The sequence below is a fragment of the Daktulosphaira vitifoliae genome, unplaced genomic scaffold (genome assembly GCF_025091365.1).
Source record: "Daktulosphaira vitifoliae isolate Bord-2020 unplaced genomic scaffold, ASM2509136v1 Scaffold_3, whole genome shotgun sequence".
NCBI classification, from domain to species: Eukaryota; Metazoa; Arthropoda; class Insecta; order Hemiptera; family Phylloxeridae; genus Daktulosphaira; species Daktulosphaira vitifoliae.
This window is the reverse complement of record NW_026099574.1, coordinates 21,136,868-21,157,285: the sequence shown is the minus strand read 5'-3', so window position 1 is coordinate 21,157,285 and position 20,418 is coordinate 21,136,868. Positions and strand designations below refer to the sequence as shown.

The 20,418-nt window shown below is 25.6% G+C and overlaps 1 protein-coding gene across 3 annotated transcripts in view; it reads right to left on the bottom strand.

Annotated features, from left to right (window-relative positions):
* The window catches only part of LOC126901008 (cAMP-specific 3',5'-cyclic phosphodiesterase), a 323,154-nt gene that overhangs the window by 200,386 nt on the left and 102,350 nt on the right, over window positions 1-20,418 (bottom strand). Inside the window, exon 2 of one of the 3 annotated variants that reach the window (XM_050677106.1) lies at window positions 19,378-20,286. The exons of the other annotated variants lie outside the window; for them this stretch is intronic. Coding sequence (XP_050533063.1) covers window positions 19,378-19,463 — 86 coding nt within the window. The 5' untranslated portion in view covers window positions 19,464-20,286. The remainder of the gene's footprint in view (window positions 1-19,377; window positions 20,287-20,418) is intronic. 3 annotated transcript variants of the gene reach the window in all.

Below are 20,418 nucleotides of genomic sequence, written 5' to 3'. Positions count from 1 at the left end.
AATTAGTATTACTGAAATTATAAGTACCTCATAAAAGAAATTTATTACTAAATTGTAATTTATAATATTTGGGAGTTTCAAAATCTGCTTTTTAATTATCCTAATTTTTTTAGCCATTTAGTAATCATTGCAGACTACTTTAAGATTAAAACTATATAAATAATATTATTAATTTAAAACTAAAAAATATTTCACTTAAAAAGCTACAAAAAAATTACTAAAAAATCGTGGATAGGCATTTCGGCAATAATGTTACCATTATCAATACTAAACAGTATACCTAAGTGATTGATTTATTGTACTAATAAATTTTTCTTAAAATAATAATAATTTTGAAGTTTTATAAATTTTAATTAATATAAAAAATATATTTATTAAATGACAAAATAAAATATTGAAATGATTAATGGATAACAAATTTTGAACCAGTATTTTGGAAATTATTAATATTTTTAAATGTAGACTGGAAAAGTTATAGAATTATGCTATTTTTATCAATACATATAACTATAACGCACTACTTTTCTCATACAGGTTTAAAAATAATCATAACTACTGTACTACTATTTCGAAATTTATTTTCTACCAATTATTTTCTCAGTTAGATCATTTTCTATTATATAAAATAGTTTAACATGATGTTTCCATTAAAAATATAAAATTGGTACCTGATAAGGTATAGATCTAAAGAATATTTAACCAAAAATCAAGAAATAAATGCTAATTTTTATCATCTAATTTAATACTTATCATTTGATATGTAATTTAGAAATTATTAATGATTTCTTTGAATAGAATAGGCTTGGATTGTAGAGTTAAAATAATGATTACTAAACTATATAAAGACTTAGAAACAATCATTAGATTAAGGTTTTCCTTATCCACGTCAAAATCCACAGATACGTGATACGAAATTGTCCATTGTTTTTCTACATAATCAATATATTCAAAGAAGAAGTTATTAAAGAATTGAAAGTAAATCCATGAGTGTAAAAATAAATGGAAAGGTTTTTTATTGGAACAGATTTGTTGACGACATTGCCATTGTAACAGAAATAGTAAAATAATGTTACAATTACATGCTATAATAATTGAAATATTAAATCGTTACCTTATGAAGATCAACACAATGTATTAAGTAAAGAAAGTTACGCCTCTATAGTTTATTGAATGTCCTATCAATTGAACAGTTACAACAATTTAATTATTTAGAAAGTATAATAACCAGTGACAGTAGATGTTCAGTAGAAATAAAACAACAAATATTCAAGACAAAAAGAGTTTTCACACTAAAAAGACAATTATTTACAAACAAAAATCTCAGTCCTAAAACCAGAAAAACGTTATCAATGTTATCAAGTTGCTACATATAGAGTATTTTAGAGTTGGCTAAATTGAACAACAATGAAGAAATTGTCCAATTAGTAAAGAAAAAGAAAGTATTGCTGTCTCTCATAAGATCAAGAAGCGAAAAACTTATGAGACACTTGATAAAGCATAACCTCTTCATAATTAACTCAATGGAAGAAAAAAATAATGGACATAAAGGAAGAGGTAGACCAAGGAACAAATTCTAAGAAAAAATGATAGAATCGCTGGATACAACATATTTTCATATAATAAAGATTCTAACGTTAATGAGAAAAGAATAGAAGCCAATTTTGTTTCTATGATAACACTTTGCCTTTAAAAAAGAAAAAATTTATATATCTCAAAGGAGTTGGATAGTAATTAAATATTCGCATCAAAAACATTAGTGTAACAAAACTTCATGAGTGCAGTATAATAATAAAAATTACTTTGTATTTAATATATGATTAAATGAATTATTAATAGTAAGCAAAAATTAGTGGTAATCATATGATGACTATAAGATGAATATAATATAAATAGTAAAACATTTTAGGATTTGAAAAAAAAGTTTTTATTGGTTTTTTGTTTTAATAAAAAAAAACTGTATGTTTCCTATAGTATTTAAAATACGTTTAAAACATAATTTAAACAAGTTTTCGCCTACATAAAAAATATTTTATTTTAATTCATTTAATTTGATTTATGTTGATAAGAAATTTTAATGAAGACCATAAACACCATTGATACGTTCCTCTTATATTTATTTTCGAATTAAAACTTACGTATTAAAATATTATGTTTTTATCAAAAATATTTTGATATCTAAAAACAGTTTGAGTCTCTTTTTTGCATTACCCAAAATATTTGGTAATTTTATCATATTTTAGGTCATGTTTTAAGAATTTTTTTATTCGTTAATTTATTTTTATAAACTAAGAAATTTTGTTTAAAGCTGCAAGCTCTAGTACCTTTATAAATAAATTTCTTTATTATTTGATTGAAATTAAATTTTTTATCTTACAACTTATGTTTTAAATAAAAAAAAAAATTAAATATTCATTTTGTAAATAAAAAAAAGTTCTATAGATTACAATCACTTAAAATTAAAACTGTTTTAAAAATATTTTACTGAAAAAGCCAGAAAAAAAATTACTAAAAAATCGTGGATCATGTTTTAAGAACAATGTTACCATTATCAACGCTAAAAGTAGCTAAGAGTATGTATTTAGCATTGATAATGATTTCCAAAATACATATCTGCAATTTTTTTGTGGTTTTTTAAGTTAAATATTTTCTAGCTTTAAAGTAATATTATTTTTAATAAAGTTTTAATTTTCAGTAATATTAGCCGCAAGTGATCAAATTTTATTTTTAATTACAATCATTTGTCAATTAATCTAGAGTATGTCAACAGTTAAATAGCTTGAGTAAGTGATTTGAACCGGATATTTCAGTATTCGACAAATATTAGCTTTAATCTGCCCTCATCATTTATCTACTTTGAGTACATAAACCCGTAGCTCATTGAATATATTTCTGGCACTGATTATCAGCTTATTTGATTTTTGTAAATAAAACTACAATTTTATCGTTTTAACGTTTTCATCACTAAAATTATATATTTTTCTTTTTATAACACTGTAAGTAATATAAAGAGTATAATAATTAATTTAGTGGTTATAAAAATTATAAAAAAATATATTTACCAGAACATTGAAACATCTGTGTGTTACATACATTAAAATTATTTTATTTTTATTAGTTTTATAGTTATTAAAATGTGGATATTACCGATAAATGCCAAAATACATAACTTTATCATTGGTTTAAAATTTCACTATGATTCATATAATGAAGAAATTGAAAATTTCAACATTTTTGTGTTTGCTATCATAAATCTAAATTAAATTGTTATATATAATAAATATCTATAGGTACTAAATGTGACACTTTTATATTAAACGAGCAACTTTTAAGAGGTTATATTTCTCGTCAATCGATGTGATGGATTAATAAGCAATCTATTATTGTCATTTTGTATTTTGGACAGCATCGATTTTCAAATAATTAACGATCTTTCAATAAGTTCTTTGTTATTATTCATATATATATTATTTGTCTATATATTTTGATAGAAAAAACACAATCAAATTTATTGTATAAAAAATATATTTTTTCAATTTTGAATTGAATTTTGTAAGTACGAATTACATACTTAAACTCTCTTAAAATATAGTAAAGTTCCCTAAAAATAATTTTAGAATGTAACTAGTTTATAGCATGTTTTTTAAAAATAAAGTTCTGTGTATTTGATAATACTTATAGTAACATATCATAATTATAAAATACTCATTTTACGCTTATGAAATTGTTAAGACTAAATCATTATGGAATTTATATAAAGCGTTCAGTAAAAAAGGATGCAAGGTTTCTATTACTATCATTGTTTGTAACAAACATTTACCTGTTTCCTTCCTTACTAAACATGCTGTATACAAAATCATTGGTTATAGAGATATCAACTACAGAGACGTATATGTGAATACACGACCACTTAAGTAAAATTTTTTTTTTGTTATCCAAGTTCATTTAAAAATGAACTGATTAATTCTAAGCTTTTAAAATTTAATATAAATAGTAATTAAACTACTGAGTAAATGTACTTTTTTATTTTGTAATTTATCATTATTATTTATTTATTTTTCGTAATTTATTTACTTAGTAAATTGATCTACACAGATTATAATGTGAAAATTTACTTTTTAGGGGACTTTATATACGGGTAATAAGGTAGTAATTTAACTTTTAGGGGAGTTTACATACAAGTAATTTGGTGGCAGAAAATTATTATATACACTTTTTGTTTCCATCCAAATCAACGCGTCGCAACGTTAAATTTAGTCATATGACTATTTTAGCTAATCGACAAAATATAGTGATTGCGTAGCAGCTATAAATTATTGGGCCAATTATATAGCACAAAACGAGTGTTCTTTGTCCATTTGAGTTATTACGGCCAGACAAATATGTAATCTGCGAATTTGCTATTTTATTTTAGTACAAATATGAAAATGTCATTCATAGTTATTTTAGTTTATAATGAAGAAACGAAAAAGTTTAAAAATCTATTTACATTTAAGATATTTTATCTTTTAACTCATGATTGCATATTAATAAGTTAATTTTTTTTAATTTTTTTCATTAACAAAAACTTTCTATAATGTATTGCTTAAAAAGGGTAAATTGAAGTTAAATCTGTTAAATATCTACTATTAACCAATAGCTAATTTTCAACATTTTTTAGGGACCATATAATTTTCTACGTATTTGGGACCGATGAAATATTTATGGAGGCTATACTAATGTCCTATAACCAACTGTGCTGGGTGTAAGTCCAGGAAAAAATTTAATCATAAAATATCGATAAAAACATATGAATTTAACTTCGTATATATAGTAAAAATATAATGGTTTATGGGGTCACCCAAACTCCCTCAGAAATCCGCCAATGCTGTTAATAATTTACCATCATAAAATGTATAATTTAAAACTTTTAAAAGAAAATTTCATGTATGGGTTTTTACCGGTTTAGACTGATTTTTAAAAGAAACCTCAAAAAAACCCGAACCCAACCGGAACCGCTAAAATCATAAAGGTCTCAGTACGTGCTACAAATAAAAAATGAAATATTTTTTATCGAAATATTTATATAATATAAATATTTTATAAATATAGATTGTGCTATAAGCATTGACATAATGTCATTGTCATTGGAGTAATAAGTGTATTTATATGATTTCCCAAGAGACACTATATTCTGATATTTTTAACGGTGTCAATCTATTACCTTCGGTATTCTATAACATTTTCTGTGTTGGCATCTAAAAAGTTTTGAGAAAAACCCATTTCAAGAAGAAAAGTTATCATCATATGTACTTTATTTTTGTAAATTATCTTTTAAGATGGTATAAAAATGATTTTTTTTGGAAATTAATTAACGAGTGTCAAATAATTTAAACAAATTTTCAAAAATGTTAACTATCTTTTATAAATTAATTTTTTACTAGAAAATGATTACAAATCGACTTTAATTGCATTTATCTGATATACTAATAGAAAACTAAGAATGAATATTAACATTATTAGTTTTAAAGAAACACATAGTTTCACGAGAAACTAGTGAACCATAAATTATGTCTACTCGTATAGACATTTTTCAAATAAAGAAACCTTTGAGTCATGACATTCCATCAGCTATTTTTCAAAATTCATAAGAAACAAGTTACCCTTTAAATGTTAAATTCTAATAAGTATTTTTCTTTATTTTAAAGGGATGTGTAGCATCGATAAATGAGACATAATCTCTCCGGAAATTAAATTGAAAAATTTGATAGAATTGCACAGAATTGTATAATAACTAAATTTTGATATACCTTGATAATTTTCTTTCACGTGACTAATACAAAACATAAATGTGAATAATCTCCTTGCCTTCTGTCAATATCTTTAATTGATAATAACTTCTAAAACAGTCCAAAAGTTGTTATTGGCCAGTCATTTTCTATTTTATAAGCTAGTTAAACATGTATGTTGTTATTAATACAAATAATGTTGACACCCTTATAAGGTATAAGGGACGTAACAAATATTTTTATCTTGCATTGTAGTATTTAAAAAAAAAAACGAAATTTTGTGTCGTACTATTATACTTTAAGCATATCTGTTCATAAAGTCATAGTTGACAAACTATGCTGCGAATCTGTGAATAGCGATGTCGTAAAAAGCAATTAGCTACCTGTATTTATAATAATTCGTGCATTAACATGTATATACACTTGAAAATACGAAACTTTATAGTTTTACATCTAATTAACAAATAGCTATGTTAAAAATTCAAATGCCATTTTTTATTAATTAGGAACCTCAAACATGTCAAAATATGTATTCCCATTTGAAAAATCAAAGTTATTACCCTTACAAGACATAAAGGATGAATTTAAAAAGCATTACATAACTAATAATTTATGAATAATCTGTAACTGAAGGCAACAAAAAAAAATCCTCAAAATTATATTTATTCTCTGAGTAATTGAGATGGTTATGATAAAAAATCTAAGACAAAAGTAAAACAAGATAACAAGTTAGCATGTCAAATTTTACATTTATAAATATCTATTGTAACCGGATTACTTCCCTTAAAGTTTTGTTTAAACTGGCCAATATGTGACTTATCACTATTTGCTAGCTAAGTGACAGGTTTCATCGGGAAACCAGCTTAACCATAAGGTAAGCCATATTGTGCAACACTCAAAAATTGTCTAATCCTTAGTCAAGAATTTCACACTAAGAATATCTTTAAAAACTTGAAAAATGTTTCTTTTAATACATTGAAGTTTTATTAAACTTTTCTCTTATGTTTAAAACTTTTCATTAAAAATCGCAAAAGTACTTTTAAAATGACAGCTCTTCCTTCAATAGAAAAAAAAAACAATTTACTTGCGAAAAAAAAATTATAAAATAAATAGTGTTGATACAAAAAATCTCGAGTGAATTTGTGATTATTAATAATTAAATATATAATAATACTGAAAAGTTGGACGTTATAATAAATTTATACTTAAAAAAATTAATTCACAATGAGTTAAATTTTCACAGAATTGTGATAATTGCGATATCAAAATACCAGTGTTTTAGTTTAAGTATAATAACTACTACATCTTAGCAATAGCGTACCAATGATTTGGTTTAACTAATTGAAAAATTTGCACTAACTTCTATTTTTATCACAGCCAATTTGTTTTTTTGATAAATTAATTTAGTATGAAAAATACTGAGTTATTTTTAATGTATTCAAATTATATATATATATTGATACGAATATATATATATATACAGAGTGGCCCTCCACTCACTGACAACTTAAATAACTTTTGATACTATAATTTGGAGGTGTGTAACTTTTTCCATGAAAATAACATACATTTGAATGAGAGTGATAAGCAATAATTGCCTTATCAAATTTCTTATCATGGTATTAATGCCAAGGTTGTAAACTATAGTAATCACGAAAAGATAGTGTTTTCTTCTGTCCTTTTCTCAATACGTATTTCAATGTTTAATACCGTAAAATAATACATGAAAATTCAAATTTTCACAAACTTTAAAATGCTACAGAATATTTACTACTGAATATTAATAAGATATTTTTTTATTAAAATTTTTCTTAAATTCTACTCTACAAAATAGCTATCTTAGATTTTTTTTTTACATTTTATTTAAAATTTAAAAATAATTAATATTTTTAATAAAATGTAAAAAAATTAATTATTGAGATATAGCTATAGACCTAACGTATAACTATTATTTAAAAAAAAAATCAACTAAAAATATTAACTGGATCAAAAGTTATTTAAGTTGTCAGTGAGTGGTGGGCCACCTTGTATAATGGGTCCTTATCAGTAATTTTTATTTTGACAAATCTCAATTAACATCGAAATAACGAGATAAGTTTTCTTATATTGAAGTATAATTTTCGTTACTCGACAGTTTTTCTTTATCGTTTTTATCAAAAATTTGTTCATAATTTTAAACCTAGCAGTGATGTTTCAAATTGATTGTGGAATTATATATTATATTTCAAGAAAATCTGAAGGCAAAATTCGAGGTACTACGGGTTATAATAGATGCTTTACATTTCCTAATTATCTTCAAGTGAATTACTACCAATGTATACACGAGGCAAATAAAAATATAATGTCTGTTTGGCTAATTTAACAAGATTTTCAAGAAGACAGCAAACGTCGTTTACGTTACAAATGTTCAAAAATCTGTTCTCGTAATGAGCGTTCTTATTTAAAGAAAAATCCCATTAGAGACTATTAAATTTACCGAGCCTCTTGTTCATTTGTTAACACCATTCTATTAACCAAGACTATTTTATGCTGTTTTAAAACATTTGGTATTTTTCACTTCACTGCAAAACCAAAATGGAAAATCTATCTACCCTTTTGCACTTTGCTATTGGACCAACGATAATACTAAAACGTCGTAACGGTAAGTTAATCGTTCAGGAAGGTACTCAGGCAATAAACAGGGTGAAGTATAAGGAGATGACTGTCTGTGAAAAAGTACCTCCATCAACCGGTAATTGCGTGTACGTCATTTTCAACAGTTCACACGAGTGGCAATTATCGACCGATACAATCGAATGTGATGTTGAAAGGTTTTCTCATTCCAATTAGTTTCTAAGCGAATACCCGACACCGTTTCATCAACAAATTTATTAATCTTTTTTTTCTATATTAAAACTACAAAATTAAAATTTAATAGAAAAATATACAAGTATATTTTTCTCATATTTAGTGTAGACGGTTTACACGTTTCCATTATACAAGTAATGTCGTTTTATTTAGTTACTATAATTTTTTTATTGATATGTTAAATGCAGCAAAAGATAAGATAATGATAACTATCATGTGGTTCTGAGATAAAATTTTTCATTACATTTATCATCGGCTATTGTAGTAACATGATTCACTTAATAGAGTTTGCTCTGTTAAACTTTGACGATTCCTGGTAAGCTCGATATTATTATAAATTATCTAGTTGCACTTAAATCGTAAGGCGACAGTAGTTGTTATTGTATTAAAAATCTCATAAATACATCACATGCAATTTTGACTGTTCAAATCGTATTGGGGTAATTACGGACGGTAACCTAAAATCGTAGCTGGAAATTATATATTTTTTTTTTTAGATATGAACTGATTGTATAAATAATTGTTGTATTTTTAAAGATGTATATCATGACGTGTTTTATTATTATTACTTTTTTTTTTTTTGTAAGCATGTGTGAAATTTTAAGGTATTATTATTAATTTTATAATAAACATTTAATGCCAAGCAGCTTTTTTTATTAATAAAAAATAATATAACAATAATAGTATGGTACAAACAATGTAAAGATATATATATATATAATTATGTTAGTATGATTAAATAAAAATGCTATAATATAATATAAGTATTTAATATGATAATCTGGTACACAGATGATCAAAACTGATTGATAAAAGACACAGCCAAAAAAAGTAAACAAGAATTATTAAATAAAAAAGATAACTAGATAAAAAAGGAAAATAATCAATATACAAAGTAGGCAAATTAAAAAAACCTACTAACTGGGAATACGGAGCATACGACGCAGAGGATGATTGTCGTCATAGTTAGAAGTGTGCAACGAATATAAAAATAACATTTATTAGATATATTATAAGAAGGGATTCGGAAAAAATGTTGGATAGATCAGGTACTGATCTTACCCGGATAAGGATCTTACCCGTTTTGTCAGAAATCTTTGAGATGGACGTCAATATCTAACTTGCGGGAGAAAGTCGATGGAATATTTAAAGTGTGCGGTAGGTTAGTATTGTATGGTTTGACTTGTGTAATTCAAGTTGAAAAGCAGCAAAAGATAAAATCTATTTTAAACATGCTCCAGACGATGCTGATCTTTAGCAAGGTAAGGATACTAGACGATAACACCATATTCAAGAAAAGAGAAAAATAAAGGGAACGTAAGCATGCTATAGACTTAAAAAAGTTTACATTTTGTTCAAAAATCCAAGGAATTTGAATGTTCTACCTACAGTAATGTCAATACAGAACTAAAAAAAAAATGAAGAGGGGTACTAGATACCAAATATGTTATCGCTAAAACAATGTCATTTAAAAAAAAAAAGAATTTAGAATAGGTCTTTAAAATCTGGAACCCAATTACAGAATAATTTGAGTTCTTCTTGTTGAAAAAAAAATTTTACTTTGCAATTATATAATTGACATAATAAAAATTGACCACTTGTGGCTAATTAATTAAGTAAAATTAAAACTATATTAAAAATATTTTTTAGTTTTTAAATTAATAATATTTTTAATACATTTTGTATAATTGATAGTTGTAAAGTAAAATTATAAATATTTTTATTTAGCATTTCATTTCACTATGTGGTATATCTACCATTATATTTATTAATTTAACTGTATTTTATGACTAATTATTTATTGCTTTATTTATATTATCGAAATAATTTCATTGAGCTTAGTTCGATAGTTTTCAAAGCAGTAAAATACCTGAAATGTGCCTCTATGGCTCTCTACAATACATTTATAAAGCTCTAGGGACATATTTCAAAAGCAACACACATAATGATATTGCATTAAAACTAAAATAATACAACATATAAATATTTTACAACATTGCTTAGAATAAGAATATTTTTGACGTCATAATTATATTATATTAAAATATAGACTCCTAATAATAATAGAACTGACAGTTATTTAGTAAAAATTAAATCTTTCCAGACCACTATAGCATTAAAATATACACATATATAGATTATAAAAAAGTACAACCAACGTCATATATGCATCTAGACACATTGAAAAAATATACATTTAATTATTTTATCAATTAAGTCACACAAAATATAATATAAAAGAAGATAGTAATGAATAAAATTTAAGATACAACATTGACATTTTATAACCTTAAGATGTACTTAAGTTTTAACTTTGCTTTTATTTAACAATTGTGTTACAATGAACGTAGGCGGAGTATATGTGCATTAGTACAAGCTGCACCCACCCACGATACATACCGGATCATCCATTATTATAAAATCATGGAAACAGAGGGATGCTCCCCTCTATTCTACATTCTAAAAATTATCACGCACACTACATATCTACTACATGTATTGAAACACTTGGAACTCCATTAATATTTTTCTTAAAATTGTTACCAATCGATAAATAATTATGTGAGAAAAAGGCTAAAAAATGGCTATTTTAAAATTAAAAAACAATTTTGTTTTTTTATTAGTGATAAACAATAAAAAGTATCCTCTAAACAAATTCAAAGAAAACAATAATTATATAAAAAAAAATTTAACAAAATGTTAATTGAATCAAAAATGTTATTGTATTTGTTATATCTTCGTGACTCATCTGTTATAATAATTGTTGCGGCTTAGTTGACAACACAATATCAGATGGTCGGTCATAGTGGCTGATATCACAATAATATAAATATGTCTACATTTATTTGTTGTTATTGATATGAGCGTCATCCGGCAAAATAACTATTAGAGGTTATAGTATGTGTGTATTGTAAAGTTCGTGTCCAAAAAAGTACTCAAAACTAAGTTATGTACAATTTTTTATCAAACCTTTACAAGTTGTTAATTAAATTAAAGAAAATCGTCCTCCTTTTACTATCCTTCTATTGTTAAAAAATTATAATTTCAATATTATAAATTGGCCATTCTGAAAACATTACAACAATATATTTATAATATTTCAGTATTATTATTATTATTATTATTCAATTATATTTCACTAACAGGGTTGTTAAAGAANTTAATTAAAGAAAATCGTCCTCCTTTTACTATATTTCTATTGTTAAAAAATTATAATTTCAATATTATAAATTGGCCATTCTAAAAACATTACAACAATATATTTATAATATTTCAGTATTATTATTATTCAATTATATTTCACTAACAGGGTTGTTAAAGAAAATATTTTAAATTAAAAACAAAAATTTAAAACGTTCCATAAGACTGATATCAATTGACTCTTTTGGTGTTTTACACAGGCTGTATTTAAAACATAAAAACCTTGTCCTATAATGAGAATATTACTATTTAAAATTGTTATTTGGGTTACTAAATTAAGAAATCAGTTCAATGATTAAGTCTATAAAAGAAAAACATTTAATAAACATGTGTTCTTATTTTTCTTAAGAATTATAGCAAAAATTGATTAAAAATGTCCCTATAGGATATTTCTTTTAATAAATGAAGTTTGATACTATCTAAGAACAAAAGTGCTATTTAATTTGTTTTTTTTTTTTTTTTAAAATAAAATATCAAGTATAACATGTTTAATTAATGTAAAATCCATCTGGAAATTAGTAATTTGTATTTAGGTGTATTATAATAGGAGGGCAAGCAGAAGATAGTGGACATAAAGCTATGGTTTAACTAGAAATTCCTGAAATGATTACAGGAGTCAAGGGAGATTTATGTTTTTCGTATAATTCCGGTGTTGGTTTAACTTAGTGAATAAGGGAAATAAGCGTTACCTGTAAGTTTATTTTATTCAAATCTAATTAAAAAATAGTAGTGTATACTAATGATATATAACATTTTTTATAATAATATTATTTACGCACTTAAAGATATTTCTTAAATAAATGAGGTTGTAACGAATACAACTTAAATATATTATTGTATAGTTGTAGTAGACCATATTAAAAGTTCTTTTATATGAGATTGTCTAATGGTTTATTATAATTAAATTATAAATAATTAAGAATTATTCATTATTTACATACTAAACCTATATAGTAAATTGAAATAAATTTTTTGTTGTAATTTATTATATGTAAAACTATTATTGTACGATATTGTTATATACGATTTGTATGTAATAAATTATAAAATTTGAACTTTATTACATATATCAAAAAATTATCAACGTGGACAAATAATAAATGTCTAAATATCTTATTCTAATATTAGATTGATCTTTATTATATTTTATATGAAGTTTGATTTCATAAGTTTTCTATTATAAGCACATGCTATATGATTCAGTCTGGGTCGTAAAACCTTAACTCGATGATTTAGGTTGGTATAATTGGCACTTTTATTTTTATATAAAATATAAAAATGCCTATCAATATGTTGTAAAATAATATTAAAAAATAATTTATAATAAACTATAATGAAGTTAATTTCTTTTGAAACTAATTGTAAAAATTACTGATACTGATACACAAAATTCAATAATAATTTATTTTAAATAACACTTGCAGGTTTTTCACTCCAAAGAAAAATAATGAACCATTTAATTTAATTGCATGAATCTTATACACAATGTCATTATACAAATTTTGTCTAAGATACAATATAGTATACGACCCAAAAAAATTCTGTTTAACTATACCATGTACTCAGCACAAAAAATAAATTCTTTGCCTATAAGGAGTATTTGTTTAAGTTGTTCAAAAATTTAGGATCAAGGTTCCTTATTTTTCACAATGTACGTCAGCAAATCCAGAACAAGAAATGATAAATTAAAATCATATTTTACATTTTTGAAAATTCAGAGAGACCCATTTACAACTATGTCATGGGAAGTTTCGTTTGTATGTATTTATATTAACATATGACCACTTTATCGCAGTTATACTTAGTATGACTATTGTGCATAAAATTTGGGTAAGCTTTAATATAAGTAAACTACTCATATTTTCTAATAGGATTTTAAACGTATGAATAGAAAAATCCTGAATGTGCTGAATGAAACATTAAAAATCAGTCAAGAGCGTATTGGGTAATTTGCATGAAATCATTTCCGTAGTCGCCCTCTTTGCTATTCATAAAGTTTCATTCATTCATTTAACTTCATTAATATTAAATAAACTAGTTTCCATTGAAATAAACAAAGTTATGAGCCTTATATTAAGTTTTTCATAAAATAATTTATATTTCTCATTTTTATGTCTATATTCTTGTTTACAAATTGTTATTTAAGTACTAATTTGAAACTAGCGTTGTTGAACGGATATTTTGGTATTGTATTTAATGTAGAATTTAAAGATAAAATATTAATAATTTTAAATTTTAATTAATTTCAAGTCCTCTAGAATAATACTGCCAGTTTGTTCATGTCAATAAATATCTCACCTATACTCGTGCCATTAAGTTTTCATCGCCTAAGCGTTATGACAAAATTCACACATTTAGAAATAGTATAGAGATTTCACGGCTATCTGAACTTTTTTGTGTACCGATTACTTTTCTCATACACATTTCAATACGATTTTATGTTCATCAGATCATTTACTTTGAACAATTCAAAAGTACTTTCAAAACCCAATGAAAATTATTCTACAGGGTTTAAGCTTGTATTGTTTAAATAGTTCACTATATTTGATAAACAATAAAACTAAGTTTGAGAATATGTATTGTGATGTATTATAAGAGGAAACAAAACAAATAATTTCTGATATACTCATTATTATATACATTGATATTTCGTTTATGTATACAACAGAATTTTACCATAATTTTTTTTCAGAAAATCATTTCGTATTATATTTAAAAAAAAATGAGCACATTCTTATATGCCATTTTTAGAATTTGACGATTTTAGATAGTTTTTAATACAAGAAAGAGATCCGCCGTAGAAAAAATAAAGTATTGCTTAGTTATTATTTGATGATTGGAATACAAAAAAAAAAAATATCTACACAAAAAATTGAATTTTGTTGATTTTAAAACTGGAAATAATGATTAAATTTCTCATAAAGTTCAATAATAAAAAATACTCTTTTAAATAAATTTACATTCTCTCAGTACTATTAAAATAACGCTTCTTTTAAAAATAACACAACATAAATAATACAAGTATACAAATGTTGTTTTGTGTAATTATAATTTAATAATATACAAATTATATCGTTTTTTCAATTGCATCAATTTCGTAAAATTTCTCTCTTGTAAACATAAAATACATTTTGTATTTATGTGATTTTATCTTGCCGAAAAATTATATTGAAAATATACCAGATTTTGAATACATAAATTATAAGGCAAGACTCTAGGGACATTGGAATACATCCATTGTAGTATACTGAGTGTAAATACAGGGTGTATTTAAACAATTATTTGAACGCAGTTATGATTTTTACAATTCTTTTAATTTTTGAAATCATAAATCATTACAAGAGATTATAGTATAAATATTTTATGGTCTTGAATTAATAAAAATGAACATTCATGACAATATATATTTTTCTATTTTAAAAATTCAATTCAAGTTTTTTTTATTTTATTTGATTATCACAACTACGTTATGATAATTTTTTAAAAGTTGACTTTTAAAATATCGACAGTTTTTATCAGTTTAATTATAACAATAAAAAAAAATCAATAATAAAATCTGATCAAATTATAAATCACAAATATTTTCATCTTCCTTACTCAGTCGATTAAAATAGTATCTGTCAATTTTTGAAAATGAATTGTATGACATACTCTATGTGTATTATTACTTGAGGTAAAAAACAAAACAGTACTTAATAAAAGTTTGATTTTAGAGTTTTTCGTTTTTTTTAATTGAAATCACTTGCCTTAGTCAGAAGAACATTATAAATATTCATACGTGTCTTTCATAATTAATGAGTTTCACTTTTTTTTTAATCGAATATATTTCGAATTGAATACGATCAAAATATTTCCATACGTTTTGATGGAAACTATTTACAAAAAATTCTGTAGGTGTAATTTACAACCTCAAGTACTTTTTTCTGCCTTGTGTCATTGTAATTATTTTTATAATAAATCTATTCACCAAAATAACATCTCTACTTTTACTTATGTATAAGTAATTTAAAATAAATAGGTGTACTTGTTTATAAAAACTTGTATTTTATTCATATATATATTATTTTACAGTATTATGTTTCCCCTAATTAACAAATGCGTTTAGCATTACTTTATTTAATTTTAAATATAAAAATCTATAAAAATTCACCACTATTGATTGGCTGCAAAATTAAGGGCTATAAAAAATCTGTTACCTGGAATTATAAAACTAACCGTATAAATGAAATCATACCCCCTATTAATAAACTACAAGTAGTGTATTGTTTCCAAACGTTATTATCAAAGAATTAATTAAATTAAGTAACAAATCGAAAGTTGATACAACAAGGTTTAGTAATGAAAATGTGCGCTAATAGATGAATATTGTCTTCTTATATCATTTCGAAATGTTTTGCACACCTTTCGATTTAGCAAAATAAAGTTAAAAAAAATTATTATTATAATTTATTCCAAAAGAATTACTCGAAATTACTAAGACTAGAGGAAAATAGCAAAAACACGGTAGTGTATTTTTTACATATAACCGCTTTAGAGACAGTTTGGTGACTTAGTGACAATTAAGGTCGGAGAAATATAAACTGCGAGTACAAAATTACCTAATTATACGAGCCTCAGAGGGGTTTCATTCCAATAGATTGTATAAGTATTTATTATTACAATTACTTAACAAAATAACCAAGTTAAAAAATTACACCCGTGTTTCAGTTTTTTCTTTAATTTTCCATAACGACATAGCAATTTGTGTATACTGTCACCGCCTGAAAAACGACCAGTGCACCTACACATCCAAGGGCTTAGCCGTACATCTCTTTTTTAGTAATTACTTTTAAACGTCTTTCACGAGAGCTCAAAATCATTCGAGAAAAACAAAACACTCCACACAGTAAAAATATATAATATTTTTGGGGCACTCGAAAACTTTGGGATTAGCATTTGAAAGAGATTTATTTTAAACAGACACCTGTCATTTTTTACATTAAAACTAAATCTTCAGTAATAAATCTCTATAAATATAAAATAAAATAAGAATTAGTTTGAAGCGCACGAACATTATCATAGAAAATGTTATTTTCGCAGTTTTTCTGTTTTTTCGTAATAAATTACTTTTATTGCGGCTATGGCGCTAAAAAAACAACTTTATCATACAAAGTAATTTATCAACTTGAGATGAAGACCACACAAAGAAATAATGTAAATTAACAGTTAGTGAGCTATTCAACAAAAATCCACTAAAAATCATAAATACAAGTGTTTGATTTTTAAATATTAAATAATTGTCAAGAAATTGCAAATTCGACATAATTGTTTACACGATCAGAAAACACACAGATTGAATTACTGTAGCAAAAAACTTCCATGCGGAACAGAAACTTTTACTTTTATTTGAATTTAAAACGAACAGCTCATGAATAGTAAAATAAATTGTATAACATATTTTATATTTATGAATTGCTGTCAGATACATAAATAAGTATGCGAAAATGAGTGTTATGTACAAATAATTATATAAACTGCTGGTAGATTGAAAATTTTGAAGCGTTTTTTAGAGTATTAAATAATATACGCCTTAAGTTATTGGCTGTTCTTTTTAATATCACAGTTGAGATATTTTGTCATTAGACTTTATAAAAGTTAAAAAGATTTCCTTTAATGTAACATATTGAATGTATTTTATGTACATTAACTAATGAAAACAACAAATAACATAATCTGTACATAAAACGAATATCAAATGTTATAATTACATTGAGTAATTGTAATTATGTTAATATTATAATTACTTATTTTAATTTTCAGCATGTAAATTAAATATTTTGAAATAATTTATCACTCAATTAATTCTATACAATTAAAAAAACACTTGTTAAGTTAGAATATAATCTGTCTCGACAAAAAAAAAAAAAATTAATTATTAAATATAAAGTATAAAAATAATTTGTTTTTTTTTTGTTCATTTTTTTAACAACTTAAACATTTTCGATGGTAAAATACGTCATAAAAGTTTCAACGTTACTTAAGAATCATCAGAAAAAGTGAAATAGACTCCACTTCCTAATAAAATTTTAATATTTTTAAAAATTAATTTTCAAGTAGCCCTATTTAGTGTAATTATAATTTAACTTATTTTTTTAATTAAATATATAGTACAATTATGTAACTTTTTAATCAAAACCTTTTTTATGGTTAAATTAAATGTAATTCTAAGAATGTAATATAACAAAACTAAAAATATTTAACTTTTAGTGACACGATTTTCTAAATTAGTTACTTAATAATTTATCTAAAATCAAGTTTATAGTCTAAATTAAGTATTTATTTTAAGTTCTACATTATATGATAATATAATTAACTATATATTAATTATCTTAAAAAAAAAATAATCTATTGCAATGCACATACATAAATTTTAATCCAAACGAAAATTATGCACATGAACTTAAAAAGAACAAATCTGTGACTTAGACAAAAACCAACGGATTTCGAGAAAATTTAAAAAAAAAACCTCTGGAATGTCTATAGACGAACCCGGTGAAAATTTCCGACCCTAATTAGACAAACATTGTCGACAGTGAGCGTTTTTCTTAAAAAATCTGATGTTTAAACATTAGTATTAAAAATAATTTTCTCTTCTTTGTGTATAATTTTCTTAGGTTAATGTCATAGATTTCTTTCAATTAAAAAATAATTTTGGAAATCGAAGGTAGTTAAGTAAATTTTTTAATGTTATATTATTAAAAGATTATTTATTAGTAAATTTTTAATAAACGAATCAATTGTCTTATATTTTAAGTGAAACATGTAAATAAGTCAGGTTTATACTAAGGAAACATACAGAAACTACTGGAAGGAACTAAAGATGTATCCTTAAAAATTTAAAAAGATAAGATGTTGGAATACTTGCAATGTTTTGTACTATATTGTTAACTTATCCAAATGTAGAACATTTTATTCTTCCTTTCGAATAATTAAGCCTTTAGCATGTGCGTACTTAATTAATGTGCACTGGCCCGTTTAAGTGAGCGACTTGAGATCACCATGATTATTTAAAACATTATATTTACACCGTTGATTAAAATTCATTAAGAACGAAGGGCTGACAAAGAACTTTTCATAAAAATTAATATCGCGGCGATGGAAGTTCAGTGGTCACGTTTCAATTAAAATTATTATTCTTTACAGTATTTATATACAACTATTATCCATTAAAACTTTGTATTTTGACATCATTGAAAAATAAATTGCACACTTAACAGTTGGAAAATTTATGTAAATTTATTCCATGCAATCTACAAAATAAAAACGTGTACGAAGCAACACGATATTTCATAGTTACAAATTTCTTAGTTCGAGTTCACAGTTTGTAAATTATCACTAAGAACACTTAGTATACTCTAAACGCAACAACAGATTTTGAGCCCGAGGGTATTTTGAAAAACAAGAATTATAACTTTAGAATGCATTTTTCGTGTCAAAGTTTACTATTGTACCACTTTTGACTTGCAATTTACAATACTAAAACTTAACCATTACAAAACTAATCGTAACGTATTCACACACTTACCGAACGTTTGCCAAGGTGTGCCGGCGATTTCTGAGGAACTTGTGGTACTTTTGTAAATCGCCTATACTACCTTGTTCGGCTTGCATTTTGGCGGGGGCCACTCCGCCACTGCCGCAAGTATCCGAACTAGTAGTACTCGTCACGCTCTTTGTACGAAGATTTTTTTTCCGTTTCCGGTCAGTTGTTGTGGTAAACTTCAGAGATATTACTGAGGCGGCAGTCGAATTAAACGTGGGCGACGGGCTATTGGCTGTTTTCCTGACCGTTAACGATGAAAAGCTTCCCAGCAGAAGGCAGTCGTCTTCGTTGAGCGGCAACGTCTGCTGATCGTCATCGACCTCTTCTTCAATGTCGTGCAACAATTGTAGTTGTTTACTACTGCTGCTGTCCAGGGACAGGAGACGCGGTGAAATCGACGTCGATTGCTGCTGCTGCTGTTTCTGCTGATCCGACGAGGTGGATGACGACGATTGGTCGTTATTACAGCCCGCAGATCTTAACGCGTGGTGGACGTTTAACGGACCGGCCGCACTGTCGTCATCCGACAACTCGACACCGTCCGGGTCGTTGGACGGCGCACCGCCGGCCGACGCCGCGGCTGCTGCGTGGGCTCGGCGGTGGCGGAGGCGGCGGCAGTAAGGGCAGCAACAGCAACACCACCAGTTGCACTTACTCGATGCGCCCCCCACGCCGCCGGCTGTGGTATTTCTCGTCCGTCACCTGTGCCTACTGGTAGCACCACCAGCAGTGCCACTGCAACTCTAGTAGTAACAGCGTGGCTCTTTTTATAACCGCTGGTAAATGCCGGCCGTTTTTCGACACCTCTACAACTTGCCGATCACTTTGGCTGCTGCCTTTACTGACCATTGATAGAAAACCATTCATCGTTATCATTCATCATTTATACTTCTATATGTTATCAATAAAATAAATGAGAATAATAATAATCACACATTACCGCATGCTTAAGAGCCCTTTTTCAGGAAAGTGTGTTTTTCATGTATAACTTTCGTTAGATATATTTTTTTTAAAGATAATAGA